General features: G+C 39.0%; 2 protein-coding genes and 1 long non-coding RNA gene across 3 annotated transcripts in view; all 3 read left to right on the top strand.

Moving 5' to 3' along the window:
• Positions 1-429: 429 nt before the first annotated feature.
• On the top strand, positions 430-5,490 carry LOC118430505. The gene is made up of 3 exons (XR_004832868.1): positions 430-591; positions 4,830-5,000; positions 5,349-5,490. It is a non-coding gene; the product is annotated as an uncharacterized LOC118430505 (long non-coding RNA).
• Positions 5,491-5,690: 200 nt separating this feature from the next.
• LOC118430219 lies at positions 5,691-7,190 on the top strand. Its single transcript, XM_035840928.1, has 4 exons — positions 5,691-5,790; positions 5,896-5,954; positions 6,334-6,497; positions 7,066-7,190. The coding sequence occupies exons 1-4, from the start codon at positions 5,701-5,703 to the stop codon at positions 7,188-7,190; spliced, it is 438 nt and encodes a 145-aa protein (XP_035696821.1). The 5' UTR covers positions 5,691-5,700.
• Positions 7,191-10,820: 3,630 nt separating this feature from the next.
• The window catches only part of LOC118430218 (adhesion G protein-coupled receptor L2-like), a 9,077-nt gene continuing 4,306 nt past the window's right edge, over positions 10,821-15,591 (top strand). Inside the window, exons 1-5 of the mRNA XM_035840927.1 lie at positions 10,821-10,911; positions 11,165-11,292; positions 11,657-11,818; positions 12,439-12,614; positions 13,213-13,377. Coding sequence (XP_035696820.1) covers positions 11,794-11,818; positions 12,439-12,614; positions 13,213-13,377 — 366 coding nt within the window. The 5' untranslated portion in view covers positions 10,821-10,911; positions 11,165-11,292; positions 11,657-11,793. The remainder of the gene's footprint in view (positions 10,912-11,164; positions 11,293-11,656; positions 11,819-12,438; positions 12,615-13,212; positions 13,378-15,591) is intronic.

Raw genomic sequence — 15,591 nt, 5'->3', positions numbered from 1 at the left:
GGAAATCGTGTTCAGTGCTACCGGTGCCTAATAACGGCAGCAGGACTGAAGGTCATCTTTACGGAGACAAAGTTACATTTACCTGCAATGATGGTTACAAACTGATTGGCTCTGTAAACAGAACCTGCCAGGCCAATCAGAGTTGGTCGGGTGTACAGCCTAATTGCTCCAGTAAGTGCTTCTCATGTTGCCGTCGTGATATTGAATTTTTTATATTTTTCTTTTTCGTATGCATTAAATAGGTGAAACGGCTGGTTTCAATTTTTTGTGATGTAAATTGGTCTACAAGCTTTTATTCGCAAAGAAATAGCATAGCAACGCCATATCCACAGGTGACTTAAATATATCAGAGATAAAGTAAAATAACTGGTGTTACTTAACAATATGTCATGAAATATATTGATATTATATCTGTTTTAGGAACACCCTGCCCACAGCTAAAGCCTGTTCAACATGGCAGCATCAGCAGTGGTGGATATTATGGAGACGTCGTTACTTATCACTGTGATCCTGGATACGAGATCAGTGGTGATGAAGAACGGACCTGCCAGGCTAACCAGACGTGGAGCGGAACACATCCTACATGCAGCCGTAGGTTCCCCGTTAATAGTTAAAATTGTTTCACCACTGTAAACTAGAAATCCTTATACCAAACATTTCCTAACTTGTATGCCTGCCGTTCAACTCGGCAATAAAAATGATGTTCCTGTAGTTCTGTGCCATTTTGTTTACAGAAGGTTTGCTATTTTTCAATTTCCCTGCTGATTTTTTAAAAGAAAAAGTTCATTCAATATTGTCGGAACCAAACAACGGCAATAGAACCGATTGTCATCTTTACGGAGACAAAGTCACATTTATCTGCAATGACGGTTACGCCAGATCAGTGGTAATAAAGAATGAACATGTCAGGCTAACGGAGCGGCACAAAGCCGTAGGTTCCTCTTAAGTTTGATTTGAGTGTGTTTGACAACATTCTACAGCGACTTCTTACAGAAAGTATATTTACATTTTCATACATCTCTCCCACTTCAAATGAGGTATTTGTGTGCTCTGCAGCATTGTTTGGTAAAAATTTCTACGTATGCTGATTTTGATACTAATATGTTAAACTCTTAGGGAAAGCGTGCCCGATGCTGTCGGTGCCAAACAACGGCAATATGACTGAGGGTCATCTTTACGGGGACAAAGTCACATTTACCTGCAATGATGGTTACGAACTTATGGGATCTGTAAACAGGACTTGTCAAGCCAACCATACCTGGTCGGGTATACAGCCAAATTGCACAAGTAAGTGAATATATAAAACTATATGTCTAGTCTTCGTTTAGGTAATATTGTTAAACTAAATCATTTAACCAGGTTATTGTAAATAACTATTCTGTCTTTATATCTTACAACTAAAGATAAATGATAAATCTACCACAGTGACATTTTGGTCGCAAATCATTAAAACGGAGCTCCAGATGTACATATGTCTTAGAGCGATATTGAATTGCAAAGAAAAATGCTATACCTGGTACAACTTTGACATCAAACGTGTTCCTTCGATTCTCTTGCTAGTAAGTTGAAGTCAGAGAAGGAACAATTCAACTAATAATACACAAGATGATATTAGATATGGAAACATCAAACATGTTCCAGGAACACCCTGCCCACAGCTGAAGCCTGTTCAACATGGCAGCATCAGTGATGGTGGATATTATGGAGACGTGGTTACTTACCAATGTGATCCTGGGTACGAGATCAGTGGTGATGTAGAACGGACATGCCAGGCTAACAGAACATGGAGCGGCACACAGCCGACATGCAGCCGTAGGTTCCACCTAAGTTTTATTTGAGTATGTTTAACTACGTTCTATAGTAACTCCTTCCAGATGTGGACTCATATTTTTTAACCTTTGGCCCCCTCCAAATAAGGTGTTTGTGTGCACTTAATTATTGTTTTCAAGAAAGTTCTACATATATTGATTTTGATCCTAATATGCTGAACTCTTAGGAAAAGTGTGTTCAGTGCTGCCGGTGCCAAACAACGGCAGCAGGACTGAGAGTCATCTTTACGGAGACAAAGTTACATTTACCTGTAATGATGGTTACAAACTGATTGGCTCTGTAAACAGAACCTGCCAGGCCAATCAGAGCTGGTCGGGTGTACAGCCTAATTGCTCCAGTAAGTTTTTCTTATGTTGCAATCGTAATATTGAATTTTTTTATATATTTCTTTTTCTTATGCATTAAATAGGTGAAACGTTTGGTTTCAAGTTTTTTTTTTGAGGTAAATTGGTTAAGTCTACTATGATCGCATAAACAAGCTTATAGTCGCAATGAAATAGCAGCGTCAGTTCCACTGGCAACTTAAATATATCAGAGGTAAAAAGTTAAATAACCAAAATTTGATATTACTTAACAAGATGTCATGAAACATATTGATATTATATCTGTTTTAGGAACACCCTGCCCACAGCTGACAGCTGTTCAACATGGCAGCATCAGCAGTGGTGGATATTATGGAGACGTGGTTACTTACCAATGTGATCCTGGGTACGAGATCAGTGGTGATGAAGAACGAACATGCCAGGCTAACCAGACGTGGAGCGGCACACATCCTATATGCAGCCGTAGGTTCCCATTTAGTTGAAATTGAGCGTTTTACCACTGTAGATTGTAAATCCCTACCTGGAGCTGTTCCATAATATCATGCCTGTCGTCAACTTGTCCAGAATATTGATTTTTTTTTTAGTTCTATACGTACCATTTTCTTGGCAGAAGTTCGCCGTAAAACTATATTAATTTCGCTGCTATGCCTATTCTTAATTAGGAAAGGCATGTTCTATACTGATCAACCCAAACAACGGCAACAGAACTAAAGGTCATCTTTACGGAGACAAAGTCACATTTACCTGCAATGATGGTTACGAACTAATGGGGTCTGTAAACAGGACTTGTCAAGCCAACCAGACCTGGTCAGGTTTACAGCCAAATTGCACAAGTAAGTGAATATATCAGACTGTATGTTTAGTCTCGGTTAAGGCAGAGCTGTTAAACTGATTAAATCAAAACAGGTTATTGTGAATGATTTTTACTGTCTTCATATCTTACAGCTGAAAATAAATGATCAATCTACTTTATCTACATATTAATCTATAAAATTATAAAAGGGCGCCTGTAGTATATATGCCTTAAACCAATATTTAGTTCTAAAAAATGCTGTAACTGTTATAACTTTGACATAAAACTTGTCCCTTCTCTGACTTTAACTTGTCAAAGAAGAAATAGAATACCATAACTAACAATACTTAACAAGATTACATAGAATATTAAAACATTAAACATGTTCCAGGAACACCCTGCCCACAGCTGACACCTGTTCAACATGGCAGCATCAGCAGTGGTGGTTATTATGGAGACGTCGTTACTTATCACTGTGATCCTGGATACGAGATCAGTGGTGATGAAGAACGGACCTGCCAGGCTAACCAGACGTGGAGCGGCACACAGCCTACATGCAACCGTAGGTTCCACCTAAGTTTGATTTGAGTATGTTTGACAAAGTTCTACAGAATCAATAAATCAACAAATTAATCAGTTACTCCCTACAAGAAGTAGATTAACATTTTCATACCTCTCTACCCCTTCAAATGAGGTGCTCTTCAGCATTGTTTGTTAGACAGTTTTGGTACAATGAGTTTGATACTTATATTTTGAACTTGTAGGAAAATCGTGTTCAGTGCTACCGGTGCCTAACAACGGCAGCAGGACTGGGGGTCATCTTTACGGGGACAAAGTTACATTTACCTGCAATGATGGTTACAAACTGATTGGCTCTGTAAACAGAACCTGCCGGGCCAATCAGAGTTGGTCGGGTGTACAGCCTAATTGCTCCAGTAAGTGCTTCTTATGTTGCCGTCGTGATATTGATTTTTTATATTTTTCTTTTTCGTATGCATTAAATAGGTGAAACGGCTGATTTCAATTTTTTTGTGATGTAAATTGGTCTACAAGCTTTTATTCGCAAAGAAATAGCATAGCAGCGTCATATCCACAGGTGACTTAAATATATCAGAGATAAAGTAAAATAACTAGTGTTACTTAACAATATTTCATAAAATATTTTGATATTATATCTGTTTTAGGAACACCCTGCCCACAGCTGAAGCCTGTTCAACATGGCAGCATCAGCAGTGGTGGATATTATGGAGACGTCGTTACTTATCACTGTGATCCTGGATACGAGATCAGTGGTGATGAAGAACGAACATGCCAGGCTAACCAGACATGGAGCGGCACACAGCCTACATGCAGCCGTAGGTTCCCCGTTAATAGTTGAAATTGTTTCACCACTGTAAACTATAAATCCTTATACCAAACATTTCCTAACTTGTATGCCTGCCGTTCATCTCGGCAATGAAAATGATGTTCTTGTATTTCTGTGCCATTTTGTTTACAGAAGGTTTGCTATTTGTCAGTTTCCATGCTATGACTATTTTTTAGAAAAAGTTTATTCAATATTTCTCGGAACCAAACAACGGTAATAGAACCGATTGTCATCTTTACGGAGACAACGTCACATTTATCTGCAATGACGGTTACGCCAGATCAGTGGTAATAAAGAACGAATATGTCAGGCTAATGGAGCGGCACAAAGCCGTAGGTTCCTCTTAAGTTTGATTTGATTGTGTTTGACAACATTCTACAGCGACTTCTTACAGAAAGTAGATTCACATTTTCATACCTCTCTCCAACTTCAAATGAGGTGTTTGTGTGCTCTGCAGCATTCTTTGGTAAACATTTCTACGTATAATGATTTTGATACTAATATGTTAAACTCTTAGGGAAAGCGTGCTCAGCGCTGCCAGTGCCAAACAACGGCAATATGACTGAGGGTCATCTTTACGGGGACAAAGTCACATTTACCTGCAATGATGGTTACGAACTTATGGGGTCCGTAAACAGGACTTGTCAAGCCAACCATACCTGGTCGGGTATACAGCCGAATTGCACAAGTAAGTGAATGTATAAAACTATATGTCTAGTCTTCGTTAAAGTAATATTGTTAAACTAAATCATTTAACCAGGTTATTGTAAATAATTTTTCTGTCTATATCTTACAACTAAAGATAAATGATCAATCTACTAGAGTAACATTTTAGTCGCAAATCATTAAAACGGAGCTCCAGATGTACATATGTCTTGGAGCAATATTGAATTGCAAAGAAAAATGCTGTACCTGGTACAACTTTGACATCAAACGTGTTCCTTCGATTCTCTTGCTAGTAAGTTGAAGTCAGAGAACAATTCAACTAATAATACACGAGATGATATTAGATATGAAAACATCAAACATGTTCCAGGAACACCCTGCCCACAGCTGACACCTGTTCAACATGGCAGCATCAGTGGTGGTGGATATTATGGAGACGTCGTTACTTATCAATGTGATCCTGGATACGAGATCAGTGGTGATGAAGAACGAACATGCCAGGCTAACCAGACATATAGCGGCACACAGCCTACATGCAGCCGTAGGTTCTTCTTTAATTAGTGTCATGTTTATTTTGGCCACTTAAAAGAGGAGTGTCGTGTGGCGTGTTTGCGGCTTCGCATCAATGTAGTTATAAACCATATATTGTTTCCTGTAATACTGCATCCAGTCTAGATATCCCAAACACCTGTTTTATGTTTTCAGTCATCATCTCTGCTGATATGACGTTAACAGGCGAAGTTTATACAGTGGACCTCAGTGAGAAGAATCACCCAAAGTACAAGAGGCTAGCAAGGATGATAGAATTTGAGGTACAATTAGTTACATGTATGTTTTGATAACTTTACTTTGTTACTAGTTTTAAAAATACGCTGTCATGTTCTCATTATAATATGTATCCAATATTATCTTTGTAGACATCGCAGGCCTTTAAGGACGTTCCCGGCTTCCGGCAGGCAACGGTGACAAATTTTCGGTAAAACATTACTTTCATTGGTTGCCATGTGTGTTATGATATTTTTTAAAGGTTTAAAGCAAAGTTCTTTAAGGTCATAACGGGATACGAAAAATAATTTTACAACTTAAACGTTATGCAATTACATTATCATTTGTGCTGTTCGTTATATTAGACCTGGTATGAATGTATAATCAATAATATTTGTAAGTGCACTGACCAGAAATCTACGAAAAGTCCAAGCGCGTTTCAAACCTATCAACCTATAAGGTTATTCGGCTGAAATATCAAGTGATATGATATGCACATGTAATGTTTTAGGGATACCCCAGTGGTACGTAAAATAAATATGATAAGGTTTTTGAGAATTGGGAAGTTTTTTTTTTTTACTATTTTTCAGCCCAGGCAGCGTGATTGCTACTGTTGATATGAAGTTCCAGAATACGAGCCTGGATCAAGGATTAGACGAGGTCCTTGGAGCAACCCTTCAGCAGTACATCAGTGATAATGGAGGACGTCTCGGTAACCTGAGTGTGAGCCAGGTCGAAGTTGTTCTCCCCCTGAGTAAGTACAAATCATCAAATTACTAGACATCCGTCTTCCTTACTGTTCACGAATAAAGAAGCCCGTGGTCCATTAAAATGTGATTTTGTTGTCATTTTAGCATATTGCACCTGTTAGAACCAGTTACAGTAACGCAATTTAAAAAAAAATGTTAACGACTTCTTTTCGTTTTTTTTCTTTACATTTCGACTTACGAAGTAAGGCAATAAGTTTGATGTAAGTTTCTCACAATGTGTATGCAGATGACGATTCGTGGTATCGTTATGTACATATAAACAACATGTTACACATCGTATCGAGTATTCAAAGCATACAACAGTAAAAGTGCTAAAAGTGTTTATACATCACCCCATAAATGGTTGAAACTGATGAAGGTTAACATACATTTTCTTTCGTACTTACTCCACACAGCAGCCTTATACACTTAGTAGCAGCGCCCTATACTATCGGCCTTACCTAGAATATAAATTTCGGACCATATCTATAAAGAAGGAATCATTTCATGAATGTCCGGAAATTTGATTGACATCACCAAACTTTAACAGTTTATTTTCCCTTCTTCTGACAGCTGTGGATCATTGCCAGCCCGATCCGTGCGTCAATGGGACATGTAGAAATGGTGCAGACAGCTTCACATGTGTCTGTGACGACCGGTTCGAAGGAGAAATTTGTCAAACTCCAATCGGTATGTAGGGAATCTTTTTAAACTTTCTGAAATAAAAAAAAAATCTATGAAGTAAGTTGCCATACCAATACCAGTAAGTGTCTTTGATTATCATAACAGCTGCCAGTCCTGCATTTGAGCTGCGTTTAAAGTTTATCTATGGGACAAAACATGGCAAATACTTGTTTTCTAGAATTTTAAAATAAACATGCTCAGTCCTTCTAATCGGAAAACTGGCACTTTATAATTGGAAACTGCCAAGAAAAGTTTAGAAAATAACTAATTTTGTTTTGTTAATCGTCCTCACATACCTAATGAGCAGAGGATGCATATAATCCAGAGGTAAATGACGGGGACTCCATATGTTTTAACATTTGTTATTTACATAAATTCTAACTCATATATCATCATATGTGTGAAGTATATCCTTATTGCCTTTAGGCACTTCAGAGTGTGGGGACCTTCTTCCTTTTTTGCATCGTAATTCATGTGGCTAGGAAAAAGACTTCATTGTCATTCCTGTATATTCTAGCACCATTGTGGTATTGTTGCCCCCCCCCCCCCCACATATTTTACGAACTGCTGCTGCTGTGAATTTAATGTCCTTTTTATGACGTTCATACTTAAGGTTACTGTAAGGAGGACGTTGTAGAGACAGAGGTCGGACAGGTCTCTTTTCCACGTGTGGACGGCGAAAGTTTCTCCTACTCTGCAGAACGCTGTAACTCGTCTTCAGAAAGTGGTCAGTATGTGGGACTATTTCAGATACATGTATTACAAAAACCTTCCAAAATATACATTGTGTTACATTTAAATAGTGAGGGTTTTACCGCGGATTATCCAATAGAGAAATGAAGTTGGCTCTTTTGCAATAAAACAACAGTATATTTCAACGCCTGTTTGCGCTTAAAACTTGTAGAAAGAATCTTTCAGGGAAACTGGGCAAGTTGGACGGATCACTGACATCGAGATGAACAACTGCTTTTAAAATCTAATATGTTCGTGTGATGAACCTTTTTGATGCAAGATTGACCCTTTGTGCGTTCCGTTGACGGCATTGCAATGCTTTGAATTCAAATTATAATAATAACCGATGTATACTGTTAGTAATAATCTATGTATTGGTTTTTTTATAATTGGCTGAGCAGTGTTTTTTGTGTGTATAGGTATAATTGCAAGGCTGTCCTGTCATTCGTAAAATTAATCACCAGATGGCTACTTCATTTGGTTGAAGAAAATGCAAGACCAGATTACTCATACATAACTGTATTTTTTATTGATAATGTTTTGTTATTGTTTTGTATGTAGCCTCTTAGTAATATTGTCTGTATAGTTATTAGTTGTTATTGGTCGCCTGTCCCCTGTACGATTGTTGAGCGATAAAGTCATGAATAATGTAGCTTAACGAAATATCATTCAATACCATACACACATTTAGCTTAGTTTATCGTTAAGACCTAAAAGTGACAGTCGAGACTCTTTAGAATGTGCAGCCTTAACCCTATACAGACTGGGGGGGGGGGGGGCTAAAAGTGCCTGCGCCAACTTTGACCTCCTATATCTCCCAAACGGCTTGTGCTAGAACAACCAAACTTGGTGAGTTTTCTTAGAATATTGTTGGCAACAATTTAAAAAAAATGGGTAAGTTTATGGTTTTTCGTGTTGCCATGGCAACGGGTTTCTGAAAGGCAAATTTTACAAAAATCACTAATTTTGGATTAAACAATGGGATTTTAAGATTTTCTTTCTAAAATTAACTTCTTTTCATATATCTTTAATATCTAACACATCTTAGTTGAACATTCATAATTAAATATTCATAAATTATGCTAATGATATGACGTAATTGGTCAAAATCCAAGATGGCCGACAATATCATGATTTAAAGTATAAAAAGCTTATTTTCCCTCAGATTTCATCACTACGTGGTATTTTCTTACAGAAAACATTCATGTGAACGTTTCTAATCCATTTCCATGGGGTTTTAGCGTTATATGTTGAAAAAAATGTATCTTGAAGAATGTAAGGTTGGTAATCCAAGATGGCGGATAGCTAAACTACAATTTTGACGTCGTTGCGTCGGCTTTTGACAACAGAAGTCTTGTAACACTTAAATATTGATAAGAAACCATTATTGGTAACTTTTTCAGTGAGGTATCTAGGTATTATGGGAATTCCCCGTTTTAGCCAAAAATATCAATTAATGACGTCATAATTACGTCATTTTACGTCATAATGATATAAAAATTTCAGAAATTATAAAACTTGATGAGCACAACCCCCCCTGCAAATTTGGTGATCGTACAGTAAGCCGTTCTGAAAATACGAAGGGGGGGGGGGGGGCGAATGAGCCCACAGGCCAGGGAAGGCCCAAAAAGCCCAGTCTGGATAGGGTTAATGTTGAATCCAGACCGACCAGATATAAACGAGTTCCATTCTCATCATGGGCAAAATAATACTAGGGATTCGAATCCAAGCCTTGAGGTTTTAAGTCAACAATTCTAAACCACAATGTGACCCTTTTGGAGTGTATTGATGTCTGTTACTCGTATCATATTTTACCCACAGACAAGCCCCTAGCCAGTCGTTTCTGCCGGATCACCGCAGGTAGATTTGCAGTCTGGGGACCGCCTGTCGTCCTCACCTGTGATACAGACTTGCAGGATCTGTCTCAGGTAGATTTTTTTACATCTCAGACTATTTGTAAAAAAAAATTAAATGTGTCTTGTATTGTATTGTGTAATAGCTGTATGGTTTTGGTAAAAATGTTGCAATGGGGATATCAACTGAAAGACCTAATCAATAGAGCACAGTGTCCAACCGAAAACTTTAACATAACAATGAACATTTGTTCTTACAGAGATATTTCATGCAGCCGACATATATATATAAATGTATATAAAGTAAAGGCAAAGTTCAAAGTTCATTCTGATCTTCAAGTTCACCTCCCCGTTTTTAGTACTGCAGTAGAAATCAAAGTTTATATTAATAATCTTTTCTAGATTGAAGTGAACAACGAGACAGCTCTGTCCGTGACAACGGAACTACAGGTGATCACAATACAGGCTGAAGCTCTCTCATCTAATGATGTCACCAACATTAGCGCGATCTTGAAGGAAATAGTCAACGCCAGTGCCACGGAACAGGCAAGTAGTGATTACCCTGTAATATTATGGTCATTTTCCCTGTCAGCATCCTCGACATGGTTTTAAATCGAGTCTTGTTCCCATCGTCATGTTGTTATATTAATAAACCCTAAGCTCTGTAATTGTGGAAAAGCTTTGATAACCCTTCTTAAATTTATTTGACCCTCAAGCTTCCTTAGCTGTCGTTTTTTGGTCTTTGCTGCCGTTAGGTGCCTTCGGTAGACTGAGCAAATTTGCAATATCTTTGTTTTCAAGAATGATAGAGCATGTACTGGCATCATTCTGCAGTGTACTTTTGTAGTGTAATGATCTTGAGTCACTCCGTTGAAAATGCAGACACAGCCAAAATTTCACTATCAACTACCCGCATTGTTCCGAGTTCTCATTTTACACACTCTTAGAGACATAAAACGTGCAACTAACAAAGCAATTAGAACCTGGGAGATATAAGAATACGTGTTTCTAGAATAATTTGGGTGGACCAAAGCTACTATCTACATGTACCATAGATCGGAGACTCTCTTCTGACGACCGTAGACAACCTGATAAACGTGAACGTCACAGTCCTTCAGCAAAGCCAACAAGAAACAAGAGGACCAACCAGGTAACGGCCACTTTTTAAATCTACCAATGTCTACTTGATTTTTTACTCAGTGAAACCTTTCTTGGGCCGGACGTATCAGCGACTATATCTGCAGCTGTATTTTATGAAGTTAACGATATAAATGCCGTTTGGTTTAACACAGCAACATCTGTATCTTTTCTTTTCAGTTGATAAAACAGATTTACAATATATTTGCACGCCATCCCCCAAAGGTATAAATTTTCAGATAAAAATCTTAGCTCACTTTTCTTAGAGTCGTCCAGGCATTGGAGACATTTGCTGACACAGTGGAACTGACCTCAGAGACGTACACCGCCGTGCGGCCAGGGGTGGCACTGCAGGCAGCTGACATCAGTCCAGAGGAGTTGGACCAGGGACAAGGTAAGCATCAACAGGGCTGTGTCCAGACATTTTATTGTCGTAAACCAAGCTGTCTTTTTGAAAGAGAGGTAGTATATGCTTTGTTTCATGCTTTATAACAACACCAAAATATGCGAAACAAAATACATTTTTGTTCTTTTCACTTTTCTGGTCTTTTGTCAGGAATTTGACATCGGTCACTCAAGCTAACATCAGTCACATCAGTGAACACATGGGCTTTATATTTTGAAAACCACGCGCATATAATGTTAGTATCTGTTTCCAGTTTTAGAACCGTTTAGCCTTGTTTAGTTTAAATTCGATACTTAACTTAAGTGTTTCATTTTGAAAGGTTAACGTAACGCAAAATGTGTTCCTTTCTAAGGATTTGCCTTTTTTCTGAGTGGAGACGATTCTAACAGCTTGAAGGAAGGCAATATTAAGAGTTTTACTACAGAGGATGGAGCAGACTTTCAGCAAACTGCTGACATCTCAATTTTTATACCTCCGAACCTGTCTGGAATGATACAGGCCAACAATACGTCAGGTACTAGTACTTTTACAAGTTATCATGAGAACATAAATCATTTTGTATCATTACCGCATACAATATTCATTCTGATCTTTATTTTTTGACACAGAGTTATGCGTTCGTTTCATTTGCGTGTCTGTTTGTGGTGAGCATGACTCAAGAACATGTTGATGGATATGGATCTGTATATTTGGAAAGAGAAAAGGCACTAGTAAGAAATAGGTTATGTTTTAAAGCCCCTTGGTGGCTTTTTACTTTCCCAAAAATTGTGTTGTTTCTACGTACGTTTTGTAGGTATGTAGTTTGTATGTATGTAGGTAGGTTAGTACTGCAAGACATGTGAGGAATCTTTAGGTTTTCTATTTTGTTTTCTAAGCAAACTATATATATAAATATATATATATATATATATATATATATATATATATATATACATATATATATATATATATATGCGTGTAATCAATAGAATATAGAGTAGAACACATGTCAATCACTTTGTTTCCCTTAACCATTTAAATCGTACAATACAATACAAGAACGTTCCTTGTTACAGTTATAGTATTTATGCGAAACTCATATTTAGATAAGTGGATCAAATCTAAGGAGAAATTGATGGTTTTTACCCTCCGCAGAAATCCGTCTGAGTTACACCGTGTACAACAGCAGCAGCCTGTTTGTTCAGACTTCCCAGGGTGCAGTTGGACCTTCCCAGAGTGAAGTGGGAACCCGCATCATCGGCTGCAGAATCGCGGGGGGCCGAGTCAACAACCTTCCTGAACCCGTCATCATCACCTTTACACCCCTACAGGTAGCCTGTCAATCCTACTACCCATCGTTTCTTTGATCTTTTCCCTGATTCGTTGTCTGGGACCCATTAGTTGTAAATTATACAATGCAAGTTTTTTTTAGGAAGAAGACATATGAATCATGTGGCAGGTCTTACTTTTTTTTGTACCATATATGTGTATCTGACCCATAACAATTCCCTCATTAACTAAAAAATGCCCCCTCCAGGCCGATTTGAGCTTATCATGAATAAACATAGTACACACACAAATACAAAAGTCACGGAAAATATTAAGCCTGTCTATCATGGCTTCTGTGAACCACTGAATCTCACTCTCTTACTCTCTCTCTCTCTCTTTATGTACAGAAGTAGAGGAATATCTCTCTCCTATACGCACATATATATGCACACGCACATATATATATGCACATATATGTATATATATATATATATATATATATATATATATATATATATATATATATATATAGAGAGAGAGAGAGAGAGAGAGAGAGAGAGAGAGAGAGAGAGAGAGAGAGAGAGACAGAGAATAGGGGGGAATATTATAAATTTCTTTCCCCATATGCTAATCTGTTAGTTTTTAATTTTTTTCTATTAGGATTTTCTTCCTGAAGACGTTAAGGAGGTTAGATGTGTGTTTTGGGACTTCGAGGCTAAGGCAGGACATGGGGCGTGGTCAACTGATGGGTGTGAGAGCCTGGGCGAGGAAAATGGACGGTACAAATGTGCCTGTAATCACCTCACCAACTTCGCTGCAATCTTTGTAAGTAATTAATGGTACAAAAGTATGTGGTGTTTTTTCTCCTGCTGTTCATTATGGCGATGTTGATTTGATATACATTATGAGTGACGCACGCACTTGATGATTTTTTGAAAACTGAAAAAAAAAACTTTCGACTGTACTGTAAATCGAAAAAAAGAACTGCAAAGAGACTAGATCTATATAAAGTAAATTGCTATGCTCTACTCTTCTTCAGTCTACTCTACCCTGCTCAGCTCTAATCTTTTCGATTTTACTACTTGGAATAGTCTGCTCAACTCAGCTCTACTCGCCCAATTCTATTCTGCTTTACCCTACTCTACTCTGCTCTACTCTGCTCTACTTTTCTCTGCTTTACACTACGTACCCTACTCTTACTTACTTGTTACTTGTTAAGGTCTCCTCCTGAGGAGTGGCCTGCATCAAGGATTTTCCGTCTCCTGCGAACCATCCGTCGCCATTCCAGGCGGTTCTGGGCCATCTTTTCTACGTCATTCAGTTTCAGGTTGTTGTTTCCGGTGGTTAGTCTGGTATCTTCGAGGACAGTGTTGAGCCATGTCTTCCTCGGTCTCCCTCTAGATCTTTTACCAAAGTTCGGGTTCCAGTCCAAGAGGAATCTGGGCAAACTCTCATTAGGCATCCTCAAGACATGACCCAGCCACCTTAGTCTGCTGGCTGCTACAACAGCTTCAATGTTCGTTGTTTCTGTCTGTTGGAATACACTTATGTTGGAGACATGATGAAACCATCGTACACGTAAGATCCTCCTAAGACAGCGCTGATGGAACACTTCTAGTCTGCTCATTTGTGCCTTGGTGGTGACCCATACTTCACTCCCATAAGTCAGAATAGTTAGTACTGCTGCCTCGTAAATCCTGATTTTTGTTGAGAGGAGAATGCTGCTGTTGTTCCATATCTGTTATTTCCAAGTTGGGAAAAAGCCCCGGAAGCTTTCTGAATACGCAATGAAAGTTCAGTGTCCGTCGTTCCCAGGTAAGTGAAGGTGCTGACTTGCTCAGCTGGGCATCCTTCAAGTTACACTGAGCGTTCCTTCCTCAGTGTATGGTCGTTGAGTAGTATGCTTGCCAACTGCCATAACTTGGGTCTTCTTGGCATTGGCCTTGAGGCCAGCAAGGGAGCTGTTCTTGCATAGCAAGTCAGTTGTTTCCTGTAAACCCGGCTTTGTGTTGTCTAGTAGAGCCATGTCGTCAGCATAATCTGTGTCCAGTACTGAAACAGCCGGCTGTCCAGGAGTCTCCTGTAGTAGCACTGCACCTGTGCTGAGCCGTTTCCTCTGTTCAGTAAGGTACGCTGCCAGATTAATGCAGACATTGAAAACTGGAGGGCCTTGTATGTCACCCTGACCAGTACCAGATTCGACATTAAACCAGCTTGACTGCTCCCCATTCACTCTTACGGCGCTCACAGTATTGTAGAAAAAGGCTTGCAGGACTCTGATGTACTTCATAGGCAGCCCGTAAAAGGAGAAAGCTTTCCAGATGAATTGCCTTTTGATGCTGTCAAATGCAGCCTTAAAGTCAATGAAGTTTATATACAAGGGGATGTTGAACTCAATACTCTTATGGATGATTGTCTGTAGGGAGTGAATCTGATCGATGCAAGATCTGTTCTTCCTGAAGCCACATTGATTTTCCCTTAGTAATCTTTCCAACCCCAGGTTGATGCGTTCCAGGATGATGATCTGAAAGAGTTTTGATGCTGTGGATCGGAGTGTTATTCCCCTGTTATGGCCGCAATATGTGGTATCCCCCTTCTTGGGTAGCACAATGATGATGCCTTTGGACCAGTCCTCGGGAATGGCTTCACCAAACCAAACCTTGGCAAAAAGAACTTCCAGAGCTTTGATTAGTCCTGACGCACCATACTTCAACTGTTCATTGGCTATCCCATCTACTCCAGCAGATTTGTGGTTCTTCAATTTCTTAAGAGCGTTCTGAATCTCAATGGTTGTTGGAGGGCCATCATCTTCTCCCAGGTACGCAAAGCTGGGAACACCTGGTATCCTGTCCAACTCAGTTAGGTCAGAGTCTTCCTGCTGCGAGTTGAGTAGCTCAGAGAAATGTTCAGCCCACCTTTCCCGCTGAGCATCAGGATCGGAAATCAGTTTTCCGGACTTGTCCCTAACTGCTGAAGACTTCTTGCTTCTCTTGTTTGACAGGATCCGAATCTTGGTTTTCAACTACACCTCTGCCGAAC

Source organism: Branchiostoma floridae, chromosome 14 (assembly GCF_000003815.2).
Source record: "Branchiostoma floridae strain S238N-H82 chromosome 14, Bfl_VNyyK, whole genome shotgun sequence".
Lineage (NCBI taxonomy): Eukaryota > Metazoa > Chordata > Leptocardii > Amphioxiformes > Branchiostomatidae > Branchiostoma > Branchiostoma floridae.
The sequence above is the reverse complement of the archived record's forward strand: the minus strand, read 5'-3'. Positions and strand labels throughout refer to the sequence as shown.